Raw genomic sequence first — 23,269 nt, forward strand, 5'->3', positions numbered from 1 at the left:
CACCTACCCGCTGATAAAGATAGAAAATATATGGATAGGTTGGGAAAGAAGTTATACACATCCTCCACTTTGGCATTCAGAGCCATAAATTATCAGACCCACATGACTATGTATGCTCTAGACTTAACAAGAGAAGTTGAAGTAAGCAGCCAAACTCCACAGGTGCGAAAAGTAAAATTTATTGAGCTCTTTCGGCTCAAAGTACAAGACTTTTTCAGAAGTCGTCTTGTATTTGGAGATGAAAGCGTGCAATAAATGTTACTTCTCCTACCTGTGAAGTTTGGCTGCTTGCTTCTACTTCCCTTGTTATTCTTGGATCTTGTTCTTGTGGTTTATATGCTCTAGACTTAGTGTTTCAAGCCTCCTCCATGCTGGCTTGTATGCCTGACAGTCCCTTTAAGGCTGACATTGCCTCCAAACTGTCCTTGGCTCAGCAAGTAGCCAGGCACTCAGTCAGATGCAGCTACGATGTTGGAGAAGCAGCTGCCCGCTCTGCATCTGCTTCTATCCTTAGGAGATACTCCTGGCTGAGACTTTATAATCTACCTGAAGACTTCAAGTCAAAAATCTTGGACGTCCCCCTGGATCACAACTTCCTCTTTGGAAAACAATCTGCAGATGTCTTCAAGAATCTGCAGGAAAAAAGTAAAGAATTAAAGGACATCAAGCATCTGCTGGTATACCCCATTCTCAAGTACTACAGGAACTACCCTGGTAGAATCACCTTTGTAAGGCACAACCCTCCTCAGGCAGCTGCCCCCTCTTCTAGATCTAGAAGAAGGGCAAGAAGACCTACTTCGTCCAGTCCTAATGCACCATGTCCTCAGCCCAGACAACCCTTTCAGGATAGAGGACGCCCTAATAATGTGCGACTGCCTTGCCCACCTACCACTTTCTGCACGCCTTCCACACTGTCTCCCCCTGTGGCAATCCGTCTCCACAGACCTGTGTGTCCTATCCATTGTCCAAAAAAGGTACTTCCTATCCTGGAAAGTAAAAGCAGCCAGGAAAGGTATTCCTTTCCCCCCCAAAAAACAAATTCATCTTTTACCACAAGTTTTGTCAGAACTACTAAAGCTAGCCACCATAGAACCTGTCCCCTCAGGACAGGAAGGAAAGGGATTCTACTCTCGTCACTTCCTGGTCCCCAAAAAAGATGGCCCCTGGAGACCCATTTTAGATCTTTCCTTTTTAAATCTACACCATCAGATCCCCTCCTTTTAGAATGCTGTCACTACCCACTCTGCTGACTCCTATTTCAGCCAAGGCCTTAATGGCCACCCTGGACCTAAAAGAAGCCTACCTTCACATTCCTATAAGGACTTCCCACAGACAATTTCTGCGTTTCTGTGGACCTTACTCTCATTTCCAATTTGCTGCCTTGCCCTTTCGTTTATCCACTGCCCCTCAAGTCTTTATAAAGTTCCTAGCACCAGCCATTACCTTCTGCAGAACTCAGGGAATCCAGATTTACCTGTATCTGGATGACAGCCTAATATTAGCAGAGTCCAAAGATACCCTCTCAAGGCATCTGCATTTCACCATATCCCTTCTGCAAAGTCTAGGGTTCACCATCAACCTCCCAAAGTCCTCCTTGACCCCAGGCCGGGACAAGATTTTCCTAGTCTGCAGAATCAGAATGGACAAAATGAAGGCCTTTCTCCCACAAGACAAGGTTCTATCCCTGACTTCCCACTTCCAGAAATCCTCCAGTCCCTGACTGTGATGGCAAGGCACTTCCTCCATCTCCTGGGCTTAATGGCAGCAACCATCCCCATGCTACCACTGGCCTAAATGCATATGCGCAAGCTACAGTGGTACCTCAAAAACATTTGGTCCCAACACCTACGTCACTTGGAAACGTATATTCTCCTCCTTCCCTGTCTAACGAAAGAAATCAGCATGTGGATCCAGCAAGTCCATCTTAACCCGGGACGTCTACTGCAACCACCCACCCCACCCCAAACAATGCATACAGATGCCTCTGATTCAGGTTGGGGTGCAATTCTGGCATCCTTCAGGGTCCAGGAAAATTGGCACCTTTCTCTACAGAGCAAGCACATTGTGTCATGGAAATGACAGTAGTCTTCCTAGCTTTAAAGACCTTTATTCCCCTTCAGGTCCCAGGGGTGCTCCGAATAGTGACCGACAACACCACGGTTATGTGGTACCTCAACATACAGGGAGGAACAAAGGCCTACCAGCTGTGCAGGCTGACCCTGCTGATATGGGACCTAGCCTGTTGCCATAACCTGGTCCTGAAATCGACGTACATCCTCTCGCAGGACAACAAGCAAGCAGACCTCCTAAGCAGGACTTCCTCTCCACAGCACGAATAGATGCTGGACAAGGGGGGTCTTCTTAGACATAGTCCACCGGTGGGGTACTCCACCTATAGACTTGTTTGCCTCCCCCCAGAACAGGCAGCTGCAGACCTTCTGCTCAAAGATACACTCCCTTCTAGCATGGCGAGTGGACGCTTTCAACTTCTCTTGGGAGGGGAAGTTTCTTTATGCCCCTCCCCCTTCCCAATGATTCAGAAAGTCCTACTGAAAATCCAGAAGGACAAACCAAAAATCTTGTTAGTGACACCCTGCTGGCCAAGGCAGCACTGATTCCCCCTACTTCTCAATCTAGCCAAGGGCAATCACTACAAGTTACCCTAGAAGGTGGACCTACTGACTCAAGACAAAGGAACTCTCCTTCACCCACATTTGCAGATGTGATCCTTGACTCTGTGGGTGATAAACGTTTAATCTCCTTCAGACACCACTATTCAGAGAACGTGCCTTCAGTCCTGAGGGAGGCAAGGAAACCTGCCACCATAAAATCTTATCTAGCTAAGTGAGAAAGATTTACAAAGTGGTGTCTGGACAAGGGAAGGGAGCCTTGTTCGATGGATGCCCCCCTTATTCTCACTTGGTTGTCAGTTGATTAAAAGCGGACTTTCATACTCTTCAGTGAAAGTGCACATTTCTGTTCTGTCAGCCTGCTTGGCCCTGGATCCCCCTTGCTAGCCAGACTTTATGTAAAGCTCTTCCTTAAAGGGGTCTTACACATGAGGCCACCTAAGAAACATATCCCTCCGTCCTGGGACCTCAACTACATACTGGAAAAACTAACCCAGCAGCCTGTCGAACTGGCTGGGTCTTCTTCCCTACAGATGTGTACTTCAAAAGTTGGAAAATCATCCTGCTGATGGCTAACACTTCAACGAGGGTCTCCGAATTGCAGGCCTTAATAGTCTGCCCTCCCTACACCACCTTCCACAAAGACAGAGTCGCTCTGCGAACTAATCTCTCCTTTATACCCAAGGTGATCAATGACTTGTCTCTAAACCAATCTATCCATTTACCCACTTTCTTTCTCTCCCCCACTAATGAAGGGGAGGGGATACTGCACTCCTTGGATGTGCACAGGCAACTTACATTCTACCTAGACAAAACCAAAACCATTAGGAAATCTAAGCGTCTCTGTCTCCTTCCACCCCAGAGCCTTGGGCAAGGCAGTCTCCAAACAAACCATCGCTTGCTGGATCAGGAAAACTATTGTTCTCTGTTACTCTCACATGGAATAAAAACCCATGGGGAGTAAAGGCCCATTCCACTAGGGCTGTGGCCACCTCCAAGGCCTTCATAAAAGGTCTGGACACTGCATCCATCATGGAAGCAGCCACATCGTCCACTAGCCACATTTTCACTAAACATTACAAACTGGACCAAGTTTCTAGAGCAAGGGCAGGATTTGCCAGGGCCATCCTACAGGGCTTTGTAGAATCCTCTTCAACTTCCACCTTTCTTTTCATGCATCTAAGCTGTGTACTCTCCCACAGCTAGAATACTGCAGCATAGGAATAGAAAGACATGGAATAGTTGTGAAAATCTTACCATAACCATAGATGTCCTTCTCTTCCATGTTGCAGTATTCCTTCCCACCCACCATTACCCCTTATACTTTCTCCTTTAGTCCCAGCTAAGACCTGAATCTACCTAAGCTACTGAAGGAGACACACCTGTCCCTACTGGCATTCCTCCTGCTGGGCCGCCTTCTCTACCTGCTGGCCTTCAAGTTCTGAGGACTGTGCATGCAGAGATCACATTTAAGGCTCCTGGTTTATGGCCTTGTGTTTGACGTCCCACACACGCTGCAACAGCCAAGCTGAAGCTTTTGTATAGGTGCCAACGTACGAGTTGCCTGAGGGCAGGAAACCCCACAACTAGAATACTGCAACATGGAAGAGAAGGACATCTATGTTTATGGTAAGATTTTACACAACCATTCTTTGCCCCTTTTGAGCCAGCCAGCTCTGCATCCCTGCAGATGTGCTCATGGAAAACAGTCCTGTTGGTAGCCCTCACCTCAGCCAGAAGGATCTCTGGTATCCCCGCCCTACACTATTTTCCAAAGAGACAGGGAGACCCTGTGCACCAACCCCTCCTTCATGCCCAGAGTGGTAAACTAACAGTCAATCTTTTCACCTACCCACCTTCTTTCCCTCTCTGAAAAATGACAGTGAGAGAATACTGCACTCCCTTGATGTTCACAGGCAGCTAAAGTTCTAAGTGACCAAAACTAAGACTATTAGAAAATTTAATCAACTCTGTGTCCTTCCATCCCAGGGCAAGGGAGTATCCAAACAAACTGTCTCTTGCTGGATGAGGAAAACTATCTGCTTCAAAGAACTTCCATTAGGGAGTCAGGGCACACACTACTAGAGCAGTAGCCACTTAGGCCTGGATACAACTTCCATCCTTGAGACAGCCACCTGGTCCTTTATACAGACCTTTACCAAACATTACAAACTGGACCCTATCTCCAGAGCCAGAGTACGATTTGTAGGGGCAGTCCTGCAGGGATTTCTGGAATTCGCTACCTCTGCCTCCACCCTTTCTCCTTCTTAAGCTGTGTACTCTCCCACAGTAAGAATACTGCAACATGAGAATAGAAGGACATAGAATAGTTGTCTAAAGCCTTGCCATAACCATAGATGTCCTTCTCTTCCATGTTGCAGTATTCCTTCCCTCCCACCTAACCCCCCTGCATTACCTTCAACCTGTCTGTGGGGATCTTAGGGCACTACCTAGACTATGGTCACACTGGGCAGTCAGTTGCATTTCATCTGCCTGGGGGACATCATTTGGCATTACCTAGACTACTGTCTGACTGGATAGTCAGTTTTGAGGTCTGTGTGTACAGACGTCACATTTAAGGCCCCTGGTTTATGGCCCTATTTGTGATGTCCCACACACCAGCAGGAATCAGGCTTAAGCTTTTGTATAGGAGCCAACGTTCAGGTCGCCTTTTGTGGATGATCCCACAGTCAGAATAATGCAACATGGAAGCGAAGTACATCTATGGTTATGTTAAGATTTTACACTTCTGTTCTTTGGAGATGGGCAAGTATAAACAGGTAAACCTTTGGCAGCATAAAACTAGAGAATCTGGTACAGTCTTATTGCAGCTCGGTTGACGTGAGAGAGCCAGTGATTCGGATTTTTTTTGTGTGTCTTTGTTTACTACTGCAGCTTTAGAAGATCGGAAGCTGTTTGTGGGTATGATTTCAAAGAAGTGTTCAGAGAATGATATCCGGCTAATGTTTTCACCTTATGGACGTGTTGAAGAATGTAGGATATTACGAGGGCCCGATGGCCTCAGTAGAGGTAAGAAGGGAAAAATGCGTGTGTAAGTAGACATATCTGTTTACATGTGTGCATGTGTGTATATATACAGACACACAGATGGGGTGATATTTTCTTAATTGCATTTTTTTTTTACTCTTGCTGTAACAGTGAAAATTGGTAAACAGCATTTCATTGTCCTGTGGTACAGACGGTGGTCACTTTCTTCAACATTTTAAATATTTGAAATTCTTTGTGTAAATATGCTTCATGTTTGCATTGAATAGGCAATGCTTTATTTTTGTATGATACTGTTAACATTACTTACATTTTTTTATTGGTAGTTGTAGCATTTACTGCTGTCTGCTGTGCATACCTCTCAACCTGCAGACATTGAAAATAGAATCAAAAGCTTTGAAAAATAAACACAACCAGCTAAAAATCTGAAAGTCTAGTTAAAATAAAATTTTAATACCAACTAGGACATAACTTTTCCATCTTTTAGTAAGAATGTGGAGTAATACTGAAAAACACATTTTAAAAAAGTTACAGAAGTGGTGTAAGATAAAAGGACATTATCAAAGACTGTGTAAAATGTGTGTAGTTGAATGAACTGTATAGCAAAATTGTACCACACAGTCACTTATTTCGGGTTCAGAAAAAGGAGACTTTAAGATGAGATGTTTTGCTGTTGAAGTATTCTTCATATAAGGGAGATGGCCTGCCAAGCAACTCGACATCAGCAAGTATACAAAAGACTTTTTAGTGCCTAGGGTGCATGGTATGTCGCATGTAGGCTATCGGACGTAGACCATAAAAGTGACATATGCATGCACTATCCTCAGAACTTTTTTGCCACTAGACAGAATGCATCTGCCATACGTATGGTCTGCTCCCTGAAGAATTTACTGTTTCAGTGTCTTCGGAAAGTGCCCTGTTTGGGATTCCTATGTTTTTTTTTTTTTTTTGGCTGTGTATAGGGTTTAATGTCATGCAAGAAACAATCTGCCAATCCTTTGTTCCCAAAGTCATAATAAGTAGGCTGAGTTCTCTCTCCATTTATTTAGAGAACCAGCAGTTAAAACTTCTCGCTAAAAGCATGATGGAGGGTCCCTTAGGGGCCCGAAGGCCACGAAAACTAGGCCAGAAGCTTCAGCTGCACTTCCAGTGCCAGACGTTTCTCCAGCGACTGTTGTTAGTCTAGAGATATGATCGGGGCCTACGTCCGATCCACAGGCCAAACAGATTATGGAGGTTGCCTTGGAGTGGGATGTCAGCATATCCATGGAGGTACCACAGGTGTCCAGTCCGGATGTCCAAGGGGAACCCAGACTCGTGATTACTGAAGGCCCTAATGGGATCCCGACCATTCTAATTAAGGAGGAAGTGGACTCAGACATAGAGTGTAGGCTTATCTCTGGTCCATCATCCCTACACAGAGTTGATGTTCCTAGCAAAAAGAAACAAAAGGTTAAACGTGCGTCTCCACCCTTTGATCCTCAAAAGGGCTTGCAGGCTTTCTCAGAGCATCTTTAATGTTGTCATGTGCCTTCGACCCCCCACCCCTATGGGTTTCATTTCCTCCCTCTCCTTTGGCTGCTTCACCTCAAAAGAGGATGAGGGAAGAAACCTTCTGAAGAAGTGCAATCTTCCGATGACGAATCACTTGCATACACATCATAGATCCTCTCTGCACTGGAATATGCTTCCCCAGAGGAAGACTCCAGTGGAGGCTGATTAACCAGCAGAGCAAATTTCCGTTAGTGAGTCCGTGACCAAGATAAATAAACATTTCAAGTGGGAAAACACTGAAATGTCTGATCAAAAATGCTAGTATGGCTTACTGCAGGTGGACACCAACCCCCTCAGTTTTCCCTCCTGTCCTTCCTGCATTTCTAGATGCATTTGCATCTTGAAGGAAAACACCAGATTCACTGTCTCCAGCACCCAAAATGAGATTTTATAAAGTGCCTGCAGAGTGTGCAGGTTTTTATCCAGAGCATCCTCTGCTTGACTCATCGGTCATCACTGTGGCTTCAGACATGCTGTCTAGGCTTCTTGCTTCAACCTGTTTGCTTTCTTCTGACAAGGATAGCAGACATATGGAGAGCCTTTGAAAAAAGCTTATACGTCTGCCATCCTTGCCTTTAGGGCTGTCAACTACCAAACCCCCATGACAAAATATTCTTTAGAGCTCTTGCCCTAGTTATCTAAAATTATTTGTTTTGGCTGATTCTGAGAATAAATCTCTGGCTAGGTTCTTGTTGGTTGTAACCTGTCAGGTGACCCACCACTCAATAAAATGTAGCTGTGATGCTGCAGAGGCTTTTGCTAGGGCAGCTGCCTCCAGTTCTGTCCTTAGAAGATTTGCATAGTTAAGATTAACTCCAACCCTTACCAGAGGATATCCAATCCAAATTGATGGATGCCCCTCTGGTCAATTCAGCTCCGTTTGGCTCTGTGGCTGCTGACGTATTTAAAGCTTTGCTGGAGAAGGGTAAGGAGATGCAGGACTTAAAACACCTCTTGGTATCTCCTGTCCCAAAATTCCAGAGGCACTGCCTTTCTAAGGCTGCCGTTTTTAAAAGACAATCCAGGCCACTGTATTTATTTATTTATATTTGTTGACCGGGAGTGTCCGACTGGACGTAGGTCCATTTTCAGTGGAGGCCCGGGGAGAAAAGCTCCACAGTTAAAATAAACAGACAGTAGTTACATTGGATTACATAGCAATTAACAATTTACATAGCAATTGCTTACAACGTATTTACAGATAAAGAACATAGTACATCAGTAGACAACTAGAATCTTTATCTGTGAAATACATAACAGACATTAACAAATGTTACAAAAAGAAGTTCCTGCTGTATAATAAGTACTGGCTGATGAGCATGTGAGCTTGCTATAATCAAGGTAGTTAGTGGAGTGGAAAGAAAGGTAGTGGTTGGATGGGGAGGGTGGGGTTCATGTCATTTGATCGACAGTTCATTTGATCGACGGTTCATTTGGTCGACAGTTCATTTGGTCGACAGTTCATTTGATTGACAAGCATTTTAGGTGGAGGGCTTCGCCCCCCACACCCCCCAATGTGGGGGCTGTTCACCCCCAACTATATATATCAACTCCAGGGTCGCACATCATTGGGGAAGGGGGCAAATGCTTGTCGATCAAATGAACTGTCGATCAAATGACATGAACCCGGAGGGTGATATTGGAGTTGGAGTTGCAAGGGCATAGCCAGCATGTTTTAGGTGCGCTTTTAGTAAAGTTTTGAAGTGGGTGCATGTGGGTGGGAGGGAGTTCCATCATTTGGCTATGGTGCAAGAGAATAGTGCTTCACCAGCAGAGTTATTGGCTTTAGTGATCTGCAAGTGATTTTTGTTGCTGGATCTTAGTGGTCCGTTGGTGCGATAGGGTTGGAGTAGAGTCTGGAGGGATGGGGCATTTAGTGGATGATTTACTAGTTTGTGGGCAAGTGAGAGTTGATACCATTGAAGGAGGTGAGGGAGTTCAAGCCAGCCCAGTTCAGCAAGTGGGAGACGGTGGTGACTACGGTAGGATGCCCCTGTGGCGAATTTGGCAATTTTGTTGTAGTAGGTCTCTAGCTTGTTTAAATTGCATTGCCTTGGGTTGGTATATATTGGACAGGCATAAAATAGGGTGGAGATAAGGTTTGAATTTGCTACTGAAATCTTTGCTGCTATGGTGAGAAGTTGCTTATTTTTGTATAGTGCTCCTAGTTTATTGTGGACTTTTTTCATGGTGAAGGATATGTGAATGCCAAATTTTAGTTTATTGTCTATTTCCACTCCTAGCAATTTGGTGTGTTCAGTTGGGTATATATCAAACCAAGACAAAAAAGTCTGGAAAAAGAACAGTAATTTAGGACTCCTCAACAAGCTCCACTACAAAAACAACTCTTTCCAGACAGGCCAGGGTCAATTTCACTATCTGGACCCCAGATCTCCCCTACCTCTTTCCCTCCACTTCTCTTTTTCAGGTCCAGCATAAGAAAACATTACTCAGGACTCTTGGGTGCTTTCCGTCATAACAAAAATGGGTACTTAATGGACTGGGAGTCTCTGCCTCCCTTCACAGGCATTCCCCAACTGCTCAAAGAACATCTGCTGTTTCCACAGGTATTGCAAGACCTGTTTGATCAAAGCATGATTCAGCATGTCCCACTTCATCAAAGGGGCAAAGGGTTTTATTCCAGGATGTTTCTAGATGATGTTCATCGTGCATACAGCTGCAGTAATTACAGATGGGTTCTCTGCCGTCAGGCGGATCCTCGGTCGGCCGAATTCCAAAGTCTAGGTCCGGCGTCAGTTGTTGTCGCTTTTTTTCCTGACGTCAGTGCGACAGGGGTATATAAGACACAGCCGACGCCATTTTCTTCAATCTTTTTTGCCGCGCGGTGCCCGAAGCAGAAGCAGTTCGCAAGTGCCGGTCGGCCAGCTCCTGAAATTATGAAAATTTGGAAACCGAAGTCTTCTTTAAAGCTAAGTACCCCGTTGGGGAAACTTTTCTTGCCTCAGACCGATGTCAGACAAAGTTAACAATTGTATTTCTTGTGGGAAGCAAATACCGCATAAGGATTTCCATTCCCTCTGCATGCCTTGTTTAGGCCCAGACCACGATGTCTCGGGCTGTCGCTTTTGCGCTACTTTCCATAAACGTACTATTAAGCGTCGGGCGGAGTTCGCCCAGCACTTTTTTGGTAAAGCTTTTGATTATAAAATGTCGTCGGAGACTCCGATTACCGTTTTGTCCAAAAACCGCAAGGACAAAGATCGTGAGGTCTGCGGTCTCCACCGACACCACGCCAAAACCGGCTACTCGTGGTCCGGTTCTCAGCGAGGCGCCTACGCAGCCCCTGACTACCGACGACACTTCTCTGGCGGTGTCTCGCAGGTGCCTCGGCCCATACCCAGACTACAGCTACCAAAGCCACTGTGAGTGTTGAACCTCCTAATGTGGACAGGTCCACTTCCACCCATGGTGTCTTTAGACTTTCATCTTCCTTTTCCATAAAGGCCTTTACTAAGTTCAAATCAGCCATGCATCCCAAGAGGCCTGTTGCACAGGGCCCTTCTCCAGGCCCCATGCCTAAAAAGCAGATGCCCAAAATGGCTGAGGATTTAATTACTCTTATCAGGGATTCCCAACCCCCTCCGGACAAGAGACTTAGAGTGGAGGAAGATTCTCCCTCTTCTGACCAGGGCTCCATTATTTCAGAACATTCTGATGAAGAGGAACACTCGTACTCCCCTTTTGAAGATTCTGATGCAGAACAGTCCATTCCTTCTGTTTCTCCCCCAGAGGATTTTTCTTTTGGGGAAACCTTGCATACCTTGAGGGAACACTTCCATTGGGAAGGCCAAGACTTTTCTGATTCCAAGAAAAGACTTGGGGAATTTCTTTTGCTACCTCAGCACAGACCTCTGGCGATACCTCCTGTCTTGGACATACTTGATGATGTTTACTCTGAGGCTTGCCTTAATCCGGATTCCCTGCCTCCTGCCCCAGTCAAGCCTGATAGGTACTACAGAGTTCCTAACTCTCACCACTTTCTTTACAAAAGCCATAATGCTGACCCTGAACCATTTCTCAAGGCCCCAAGGGAATGAAAGCCTCTACTGCCAAGAATCCACTACCTTCCGAAAGAGAGTCTAGATCCTTAGAAAGGTGGGGAAAAAAGGTATATACCTCGGCCACCCTAGCCATGAGGGCCTTAAATTGTCAGTTCCATATGCTTAAATGTCAGCAGTTTCTGTTATCACTATTAAGGAATAAAATGTCATAACCTGAACAACCAGCTTTGAAGGAGTTGCGGGATATGATGCATAGTGCAGAACAAGTGGGTAAACACACCTTACAATGTGGCTATGATGCTCTAGAGGCCTCAAGTAGAGCTGCTGTTACAGGATCAGTTATTCGTAGATATGCCTGGCTTAGGGAACAAACCTTACCTGATCATGTTAAAGCTAAACTACTAGATGCTCCTTTACAAAAGGATGTATTATTTGGTACTAATGCTGAGGAGATACTACGGGAAATGGAAAAAAAAGCTAAATCTATGCAAACTGTCAAAGCTTTTCTACAGGTTCAACCACCACATTTTAGCAGAAATTGGCCTTCAAAAAACTGGTCCTTTCCAGCCACGAACAAGCCCCAAAGAGGTAGATACAGGCGCACAAGGGGTAGAGGACAATCTCAAGGATCATGTAGAGGCAGACAATGGCAAACTCCAGCACCAAGAGGTGGTGAAGACAGTGCACAACAATACAGGAAACAAACCCAATGACTTTCCCCTTTTCATGCCAAGCAAGTCTCAGCTGGCAGCACCCTTGGGAGGAAAGCTGGCATTATTTACAAGAAATTGGCATATTATCACAACAGACAAATGGATCCTGGACATTATAAGCAGAGGCTACAGATTTCATTTTCACACTCTTCAAAAAATGAGAGGCATGCCGAACCTGCCACACAATCAAAGGGCAGAGGCTCAAATACAAATTTCAAAGCTCATGGACATGAAAGCTATTCAAGAGGTACCTACTCACGAACAAGGTCAAGGTTTTTATTCCAGACTATTCCTGGTACCAAGGAAAGGAACCGACTGGAGACCCATTTTGGACTTATCCATCCTAAACACATTTCTACTGCACAAAATTCAAGATGCTCACCTTACACCAGCTTCTTCCCATGCTGGGCAAGGAGTTTTGGCTGGTAACATTGGACCTCAAGGAGGCATACCTGCATGTCCCAATCAGACAAAGCTGCAGAAGATACCTCAGATTTCTTGCAGGTTCAATCCACTATCAATTCTCTGCATTGCCCTTTGACTTATCTACTGCGCCCAGAGTATTCACGAAATGCCTGGCATCAGTAATTGCCTACTGCAGACTTCAAGGGATACAAATTTACCCTTATTTGGACGATTGCCTGATCCAAGCGGACAGCAAGTACATACTTCTGGAACATCTGGCTTTTGTAACACGGTTATTGAATTCTCTGGGATACACAGTCAACAAAGAGAAATCCAGGCTAACACCATCTCAGAAAATAACTTTCCTGGGTGCCAACTTAGACACAAACACCCAGATGGCCTATCTTACGCCAGAAAAACAGGGGCAACTAACTCAGTACTTCAAATTACTAGCAAATTGTACCAGGCTAACTGCAAGGAAAATCCTGCAGGCTCTGGGCTTCATGGCATCTTGCATTCTTCTTATCCCATGTGCAAAGTTGCATATGAGGAAACTTCAATGGTACCTAAAAAACCTATGGTCTCAACACAGCCACAGTTTAGAAACAGTAATACCAATAATCCCATGTTTGCAAGAGGAATTTCTATGGTGGGCCCAAGCATGCCAAACAAACACAGGTCTACCATTCTGCAAGCCTCAAGCAAATCAAGTCATCACAACAGACGCCTCAGACTATGCCTGGGGGCACACATGACAGACAGGTGCATTCAGGGCAAATGGTCCCAAAAGGAAAAGCACCTTCGCATCAATCAAAAGGAAATGTTAGCAGTGATAAATGCAATTACAGCTTTCAAGGACCTCCTGCATCCAGGGCAATTATTGATAAGAACAGACAATACCAGAGTAATGTGGTACATAAACAAACAAGGAGGAACACATTCATACCCCCTGTGCAGGCTAGCCATGTCACTTTGGAACTTGGCTTTGGAATGGCAAATCGAACTTCAAGCACAGTACCTCCCAGGATTGGAAAACATGCTGGCAGACAATCTAAGCAGAAATATGACAGACCCACACGAATGGAAGTTGCATCCTCAAGTGTTTACAAAGATAATCCAAGCGTGGGGAAGGCCAGACATAGATCTCTTTGCCTCCCACAGGAATCATCAATTGACAAAGTTCTGCTCAACGACCTTCCATCCAAAGGCCTGGAGAGTGGACGCCCTTTCTTTCAGTTGGGCAGCACGGACAGTTTACGTTCTGCCCAAGGTGCTCTTGAAAGCAAGAGCAGACAGACCGAAGATGATACTGATTGCTCCAGACTGGCCAAGACGACACTGGTACCCACTCCTGAGGAGCCTAACACATACTCCTCCCTGGACCCTACCTCTAATGCCTCTTCTACTGACTCAGCACAGCTGCAAAACTCTTCACAGTCAGCTGAAAACACTCAATCTGGCTGCATGGAAAATTCCTTAACACCACAACAGACCCTACTCTCCAAAGAGGTGCAGGATGTCATTTTGGAGGCCAGAAGGCCATCTACTAGAAAGGCTTACTCCGCAAAATGGAAACGGTTTTGCGCTTGGAATGAGAAAAAAGGCCAAGATCCTAGAAAACTGAATTTGCCTCAGATATTACAGTATCTAGCTGAACTTTTGAACAGTGGACTTTCATTTTCCTCCATCAAAATTCATGCCTCAGCCATTTCTGCAGAATACAACACTGACCCACCCTTATTCTCTCACCCACTCTTAAGACAGTTCCTCAGAGGGGCTAAGAATATAAGACCTCCAAGGAAACAACCAATACCAGCCTGGGATCTTAATTACATTCTAGAAAAATTAACATTGCTTCCCTTTGAACCAGCTGCCTCAACAGATTTGCAATATTTGTCCTGGAAAACAGCTTTCCTTCTGGCCATTACCTCAGCTCGTAGGGTTTCGGAACTACAAGCCCTCATGGCTGTGCAGCCCTTTCTCATCTTCCATCAGGACAGGGTTTCCTCGAACCAACCCGTCATTTATGCCTAAGGTAGTATCCAGGGTAGCTTTAAATCAGGCCATACACTTACCTACCTTTTACCCCAATCCTCAAAACAAAGGGGAAAGGCTGCTACATTCCTTAGACATCCATAGAGAGCTACGTTACTATTTGGACAGAACAAAGCCTTTCAGGAAATCAGAACAACTCTTTGTGTCCTATGCTGTAGGAGCTCAAGGGAAGCCAATTTCCAAACAGACAATTTCAAAATGGATAGGCCACTGCATACGGTTTTGTTACTCCTTTCATGGCAAATCTGTTCCTACAGGCATCAGATCCCACTCCACAAGGGCCACAGCTACCTCTACAGCCTTCCTCAGAGGAGTCCCTACCAAAGATATTTTGGAGGCAGCCACTTGGAGTTCTGTGCATACCTTCACAAAACACTACCACCTGCCTTTATACTCCAAAACTAGAGCAGGCTTTGCCACTGCTGTGTTGCAGGGCATTCTAGCTCTTCCCAGTTCCACCTAGTGCCTACCACCCTGTGCGTAGCTTTGGGATTCTACCCATCTGTAATTACTGCAGCTGTATGCACGATGAACATAATACAGTTTTGTACCTACCATAAATGTAGATGTTCGAGTGCTAATACAGCTGCAGTACAGGTTTCCCTCCCTCCTTCCCCTCTTGGTAAAGGCCTAGTGGCTAACACCTCCTCATACAACCTGATTGGGTTATCCTTCTATGGTGTATTTGCTTCCAACTACTGATTTTTGATTATATTGCATTGCATTATTATATATATATAATTTATGTATTGCCTTCCTTCTGGGGGCACCTGACATTTGGGGCAAGAAAGACTGAAGAAAATGGTGTCAGCTGTGTCTTATATACCCCTGTCACACTGACGTCAGGAAAGAAAGCGACAACAACCGACGCCGGACCTAGACTTTGGAATTCGGCCGACCGAGATCCGCCTGACGGCAGAGAACCCATCTGTAATTACTGCAGCTGTATTAGCACTCGAACATCTACATTTATGGTAGGTACAAAACTGTACTTTCTTTGTGTTTCACTGTTGCAGTCATTACATTTGGGTAATCTGCTGGCAGGTTGCCCTCAGTCGTCCTGATTAACAAAGTCTAGGATGTTCATCGTGTTTACTGTTGCAGTCATTACACTTGGGTTATCCTGCTGGCAAGCGACCCGCAGTCGGCCCGAGTTCCAAAGTCTTGGTCCGGCGTCGGCTGCTGTTGCCTTTTCCCTGACGTCAGTGCGCCGGGGGTATAAAACATGCACCCAATGCCATTTTCTTCAGTCTTTCTTGCTGCGCGGTGCCCGAAGCAAAAGCTGTTCGCAAGTGCCGGTCGGCCGACTCCTGAGATTTTCAAGATTGAGTTTCAGAACTGAAGTTTTCAATAAAGCTAAGTACCCCGTTTGGGAAACTTTTTCTTGCTCCAGACCGATGTCAGTAAAAGTTAATAATTGTATTTCTTGTGGGAAGCAAATACCTCATAAGGACTTTAACTCTTACTGTATTCTTTGCCTAGGCCCTGACCACGACATTACTAGTTGTCGGTTTTGTGTTAGATTCAATAAACGCACTATTAAACGTCAGTTTGATTTTGCTTTACATTATTTTGGCCGAAGGTTTAATTACATAATGCCGTCGGAACAACCGACGACCGGAATTTATAAAAATGCAAAGAAAAGGAAAAGGACAGGCATCCGAGGTCCAAAACCGATGACGAAGCCTCTTCTAGGCCAATCGCCGGTTCTCAGTGAGTCGCTTTTGCAGCCTCTGACACCTGCTACCTCAGAGCCACAGGCCGTAACCAAGAGCCAAGGGGAGACACTGAGGCCTGTGGAAACTCAAGGTATTGGGCCTATGGAAACTATTCCCTCAGATGGGTCCGGAGCTGCTGAGCAGGCATCTGCTTCTGAGGGTGTTTTCTGACCTTCATAGCTTACAATTAAGCCCACTACAGCAGCAAAGGCAAAGTCAAAAACACCATTAAAGACTAGGAAACAAGTACAGCATTCTCCAGAACAGTCATCCGTGCCTAAGAAACAGATGCTTAAAATGGCCGAAGACCTAATTATTTTAATCAGCGGTTCCCATCCCCCTCCTGACGAAAGGTCTAGGCAAGACACTGACTATGATTCCTCTGACCAGCTTTCCATTTCCTCTGATTCCTCTTCTGATCAGGGATATTCTCTCCCTCCCTATGAGGACTGATGCAGAGGAGTCCATACCTTCAGTCTCTCCGCCTGAGGATTATTCTTTTGGGGAGACCCTGCACGCCATGAGGGAGCATTTCCATTGGGAGAGCCAGGATTATTCAGAATCCAAGAAAAGGCTCAGAGACTTCCTTTTATTGCCTCAGCACAGGCCCCTGGCTATCCCCCCTGTACTTGATATGGTTGATGATGTTTTTTCCAAATCCAGTCTGTCTCCTGATTCTTTATCCCCTGCACCAGTAAAGCCAGACAGGTACTACAGGGTCCCTGACTCTCATAAATTTCTTTACAAAAACCCCGCTGCAGACCCAGAAACAATTTGTCAGGGTCCTAAAGGGGTTAACGCTTCCACTGCTAAAAATCCTGTTCCCTCAGATAGGGATTCCAGAGCTCTGGACAGATGGAGGAAAAAAGCTTACACTTATGCTACTTTAGTTGTAAGAGCTTTAAACTGCCAGTTTCACGTACTTAAATGTCAACAGTATCTCATGCCATTGTTAAAACAGAAAATGGTTTCAAATACAGAAAGTCCTGACAGTAAGGAAATGCAGGATGTTCATCATGTTTCACTGCTGCAGTCATTACACTTGGGTTATCCTGCCGTCAGACGGTCCCGCAGTCGGCCAGAGTTCCAAAGTCTTGGTCCGGCGTCTGTTACTGTCGCTTCTTCCCTGACGTCAGTGCGCCAGGGGTATATAAGATGCAGCCGACGCCATTTTCTTCAGTCTTTCTTGCCGCGCGGTGCCCAAAGCAAAAGCAGTTTGCAAGTGCCAGTCGGCCGACTCCTGAGATTTTCGAATTTCAGAACCGAAGTCTTCAATAAAGCGAAGTACCCCATTGGGGAAACTTTTCCTTGCCTCAGACCGATGTCAGTAAAAGTTAATAATTGCATTTCTTGTGGGAAGCAAATACCTCATAAGGATTTTCATTCTCAACTGTATTCCATGCCTAGGCCCAGACCACAACGTCACTAGTTGTCAGTTTTGTGTTAGATTTAACAAGCGCACTATTAAACGTCGGTTTGATTTTTGCTCGCCATTATTTTGGCCGAAGGTTCAATTATACCATGCCGTCGGAACAACCGACGACTGGAATACACAAAAAATGCAAAGACAAAGATAAGGACAGGCATCAGAGGTCCAAAACCGACGATGAAGCCTCTTCTAGGCCAGTCGCCGGTTCTCAGTGAAGCGCTTTCGCAGCCCCTGACACCCGCTACCTCAGAGCCACAGGCCGCCTCCAACTCCCACGTGGAGATTTGTAGGCCTCTGGAAACTCAAGGTGTATTGGGCCTACGGAAATTAACCCCTCAGGTGGGTCCGGAGCCACTGAGCAGGCATCGGCTTCTGAGGGTGTTTTCAGACCTTCACATCTTACCATCAAAACAACAACCAAGCCTAAAACTCCATTAAAGACAAAGAAACAAGTACAGCATTCACCTGGACAGGCCTCCACGCCTAAAAAACAGATGCTCAAAATGGCCGAAGACCTAATTACTCTGATCAGGGGTTCCCATCCCCCTCCTGATAAAAGGCCTAGGCAGGATACAGACTATGATTCCTCTGACCAGGTTTCCATTTCTTCTGATTCCTCTTCAGACCAGGGATACTTTTTAACCCCTTATGAGGACTCTGATGCTGAAGAATCAATCCCTTCAGCCTCTCCTCCTGAGGATTACTGTTTTGGGGAAACTTTACATACCATGAGGGAGCAGTTCCATTGGGAGAGCCAGGATTATTCAAAATCCAAGAAAAGGCTCAGAGATTTTCTTTTATTGCGTCAGCACAGGCCCCTTGCTATTCTGCCTGTTAGATATTTTGGATGATGTGTTCTCTGAATCCAGTTTAACCCCTGATTCTTTGCCCCCAGCACCAGTCAAGCCAGATAGGTACTACAGAGTCCCTGACTCACAAATTTCTTTATAGAAACCCTGCTGCTGACCCAGAAACTTTTTCCCAGGGTCCCAAAGGGGTAAATGCTTCCACTGCTTAAAATCCAGTTCCCCCTGACAGGGATTCCAGAGCATTAGATAGATGGGGGAAGAAAGTTTACACTTTTGCAACTTTAGCAGTAAGGGCTTTAAATTGCCAGTTCCACATGCTTAAATACCAACAATATTTAATGTCTCTGTTAAAATAGAAAATGCTTACAAGCTCAGAAGGTCTCGACTATAAGGAAATGCAAGATTTATTGCATGCAGCTGAACAAGTGGGAAAACATACTCTGCAATGTGGTTTTGATTCATTGGAGGCTTCTTGTAGAGCCGCAGTTACAGGATCTGTGATTCGAAGGCATGCTTGGTTAAAAGAACAAGGTTTACTTGATTATGTTAAGGCAAATTTATTGGATGCTCCTTTACAGCGTGATATCTTGTTTGTTGTTAAGGCAGAAGAGGTATTAAAGAAAATGGCTATAAGGATATGCAAACAGTGAAGGATTTCTTAGAGGTACAGCCACCTCGATTTAGCAGAAATTGGCCGTCTAAAAATTGGTCCTTTCCGGTGTCAGACAGACCACAAAGAGGCAGATACAGACGCCCAAGAGGCAGATCTCAGCCCCAAGGCTCTTACAGACCACGACAGTAGGGTGCTTCAACCCCAAAAGGAGGAGAAGACAAGTCACAACCTTATAGGAAACAGTCGCAATTACTTCCCCCTTCAAATGCCAAGCACTTACCTTTTGGCCGCTCCCATAGGGGGAAAACTAGCACTTTTTCCTCAAAATTGGCGTATAATCACCCAAGACAAATGGGTTCTGAATATTGTGTCTCAAGGTTACAGGTTCCACTTTCACACTCTGCCAAGGTCAAAAGGAATGCCAGACCTGCCACAAAATCAATAAGCAGAGGCAGAAAAACAAATTACAGCCCTCATGGACATGAGAACTATTCAAAAAGTGCCACAACAGGAACAAGGACAAGGATTTTACTCAACTTTTCTTGGTCCTCAGAAAGGACAAAGCCTGGAGACCCATACTGGACCTATCTACTCTAAATACTTACCTGGATGTTCCGAAATTCAAAATGTTGACACTACAGCAACTTCTTCCCATGCTGGGCAAGAAGGCTTGTCTTGTTACTTTGGACCTCAAAGAGGCATGCCTGCATGTCCCAATCAGACAAAATTGCAGAAGATACCTCAGATTCATAGCTGGCACAATGCATTACCAATTCTCTGCACTGTCCTTTGGCTTATCTACTGCACCCAGGGTCTTCACAAAATGCCTGGCACCAGTAATTACATTTTGCAGACAAAAAGGAATTCTAATATATCCCTGTTTGGACAACTGTCTTATTCAAGCCGAGAGCAAGGACATTCTTCTAAAGCATCTGGCATTTGTAAAAAGATTTCTAATTTGCCTAGGGTACACAGTAAACGAAAAGAAGTCAAAACTAGTGCCCTCACAAGAGATAATATTCCTGGGTGCCAGCTTAAATACAATGGCCCAGATGGCTTATCTCACGCCAGACAAGCAAAGACAACTGACTCAGTGCTTTCAGTTGATGGCAACAAAAACCCAACTCCCTGCAAGAAAAATTCTGCAGGCCTTGGGGTTCATGGCGTCCTGCATACTACTAATACCATATGCCATACTGCATATGAGGAAGTTACAGTGGTACCTAAAAAGTGTTTGGACTCAACACTGTCACAGTTTGGAAACAGTAATACCACTTATTCTCTGACTACAACAGGAGTTTTGATGGTGGGCACAGACATGTCACCACAACAAGGGGCAGCCTTTCACTTTACCCACAGCCAGGCAGACACTAACAACAGATGCTTCGGATTACACCTGGGGAGCACACATGGCAGAAAAATGTATTCAGGGCAAGTGGGCCGCAGACCAAATAAACCGTCGCATCAATCAAAAAGAGATGCTAGCTGTACAAAATGCCCTAACAGCTTTCAAGGCCCTTCTGCATCCAGGACAACTATTACTAAAGACGGACAACACCACAGTTATGTGGTACTTAAACAAGCAAGGGGGCATTCATTCCTATCCCCTCTGCAGACAAGCCATGACTTAAGTTACAGGCACAAATGGCAGTGGAACCTTTCATTTTTCATCAGGACAAGGTTTCTTTAAGAACAAACCTTACATTTATGCCAAAGGTGGTATGCAGTGTGGCTCTTAACCAAACTGCTCACTTGCCAACATTTTATCCAAATCCCCAGAATAAAGAGGAGAGAATTCTGCACTCATTGGACATACACAGGCAGTTATGCTTCTACTTGGACAAAACAAAAGCTTTCAGGAAAACTGAGCGATTGTTTGTAGCATATGCTGCAGGATCACAGGGAAAGGCTATTTCAAAGTAGACCATTTCAAAGTGGATAGGACACTGTATCATTTTCTGCTACACACAGCATGGAAAAACTGTACTTAGCAACATTAGGCCACATTCCACCAATGCAACAGCCACTTCAACTGCTTACCTTAGAGGAGTTCCAACCAAGGATATTTTGGAAGCTGCAACTTGGAGTTCAGTGCACACCTTTACCAAGCGTTACCACTTGCATCTTTACTCTAAATCCAGAGCTGGTTTTGCCACTGCAGTGCTGCAGGGCCTCATAGCCACCCCGAATCCTTTATAGACCCAGCCACACAACCTCAGCTTAGGGATTCAACCCAAATGTAATGACTGCAGCAGTGAAGTACGATGAACATAGTACAGTTTTGTACCTAACATAAATGTAGATGTTCGAGTGTATTCACTGCTGCAGTCCAGGTTACCCTCTCTCCATCCCTACTTTCTTAGCTGGGACTTATCTAAACCTTTCTACGCTATACAACCTTTGTGGTGTATTTGCTTGTAACTGAAGGTATTGTTTTTATTTTTTATGTATGTTTTATTAGCAATATGTATTTCCTACCTTTTTGGGGGCACCTGCCATCTGGGGCATGAAAAACTGAAGAAAATGGCGCCTGCTGCATTTTATATACCCCTGGCCCACTGACGTCAGGGAAGAAGCGACAGCAACCAACGCCGGACCAAGACTTTGAAACTCTGGCCGAATGCGAGACCGCCTGACGGCAGGATAACCCAAGTGTAATGACTGCAGCAGTGAATACACTCGAACATCTACATTTATGGTAGGTACAAAACTGTACTATTTATTGCATGCAGTTGAACAAGTAGGAAAGCTTACTCTGCAATGTGGTTTTGATTCATTAAACTTAGAGGCTTCTTGTAGAGCCTCAGTTACAGGCTCTGTTATTCGAAGGCATGCTTGGTTGAAAGAACAAAGTTTACCTGACCATGTTAAAGTAAAATTATTGGATGCTCTATTACAGCATGATACTTTGTTTGGTGTTAACTTAGAAAAGGTGTTAAAGAAAATGGAGGATAAAGCAAAGTCAATGCAAACAGTGAAAGATTTCTTACAGGTTCAACCACCAAGATTTAGCAGAAACTGGCCTTCAAAAAATTGGTTCTTTCCAGTGTCAGATAGGCCATAAAAAGGCAGATACAGACGCCCAAGAGGCAGATCTCCGCCCCAAGGCTCCTACAGACCTAAACAATGGGGTGCTTCAACCCCCAAAGGAGGGGAAGACAAATCACAACCTTATAGGAAACAGTCCCAGTGACTTCCCTCTACAAATGCCAAGCACTTATCCTTTGACAGCATCCCTAGGGGGAAAGCCAGCACTTTTCTCAAAAGATTGGCACATGATCACCCAGGACCAATGGGTGCTGAATATTGTTTCTCAGGGTTACAGGTTCCACTTCCACATGCTTCCAAAACCAAAAGGCATGCCAGACCTGCCACAAAACCAATGGGCAGAGGCACAAAAACAGATTGCCGCTCTTATGGATATGGGAGCTATTCAAAATGTTCCACAAGTAGAATAGGGCCAAGGATTTTACTCACGACTTTTCCTAGTACCTAGAAAGGACAAAGCCTGGAGACCAATACTGAACCTGTCAATCCTAAATACTTTCCTGGATATTCCAAAATTCAAAATGTTGACACTACAACAACTCTTGTTCATGCTGGACAAAGAGGCTTGGCTAGTTACTTTGGATCTCAAGGAGGTATACCTGCATGTCCCAGTCAGACAATCGTGCAGAAGATACCTCAGATTTATAGCAGGCTCAAAGCATTATCAATTCTCTGCACTGCCCTTTATCTTATCCACTGCACCCAGGGTCTTCACAAAATGCCTGGCACCAGTAATTGCATTTTGCAGACAAAAAGGAATTCAGATATATCCCTACTTGGACGACTGTCTTATTCAAGCCGAGAGCAAGGACATTCTTCTAAAGCATTTGGCATTTGTAAAAAGATTGCTAATTTGCCTAGGGTACACAGTAAACGAAAAGAAGTCAAAACTAGTGCCCTCACAAGAGATAATATTCCTGGGTGCCAGCTTAAATACAATGGCCCAGATGGCTTATCTCACGCCAGACAAGCAAAGACAACTGACTCGGTGCTTTCAATTGATGGCAAGGGTACACAGTAAACGAAAATAAATCAAAACTAGTGCCCACTCAAGAGGTAATATTCCTGGGTGCAAGCTTGAATACAACTACTCAGATGGCTCATCTCACGCCAGACAAACAAAGGCAACTGACTCATTACTTTCAAATGATGGCAACAAAGACCCAGCTCCCTGCAAGAAAAATTCTGCAGGCCCTGGGTTTCATGGCATCTTACATTCTACTAATTCCATATGCCAAACTGCATATGAGGAAACTACAATGGTATC

The 23,269-nt window shown here is 45.0% G+C and overlaps 1 protein-coding gene across 8 annotated transcripts in view; it reads left to right on the forward strand.

Moving 5' to 3' along the window:
• CELF1 (CUGBP Elav-like family member 1) overlaps positions 1-23,269 on the forward strand; it is a 1,362,987-nt gene that overhangs the window by 296,010 nt on the left and 1,043,708 nt on the right. For all 8 annotated transcript variants that reach the window (XM_044082727.1, XM_044082728.1, XM_044082731.1 and 5 more), the window contains exon 4: positions 5,526-5,660. In XM_044082727.1, coding sequence (XP_043938662.1) covers positions 5,526-5,660 — 135 coding nt within the window. The remainder of the gene's footprint in view (positions 1-5,525; positions 5,661-23,269) is intronic.

The sequence above is a fragment of the Protopterus annectens genome, chromosome 9.part0, assembly GCF_019279795.1.
Source record: "Protopterus annectens isolate FY-2018-M chromosome 9.part0, PAN1.0, whole genome shotgun sequence".
Classification (NCBI taxonomy): domain Eukaryota; kingdom Metazoa; phylum Chordata; order Ceratodontiformes; family Protopteridae; genus Protopterus; species Protopterus annectens.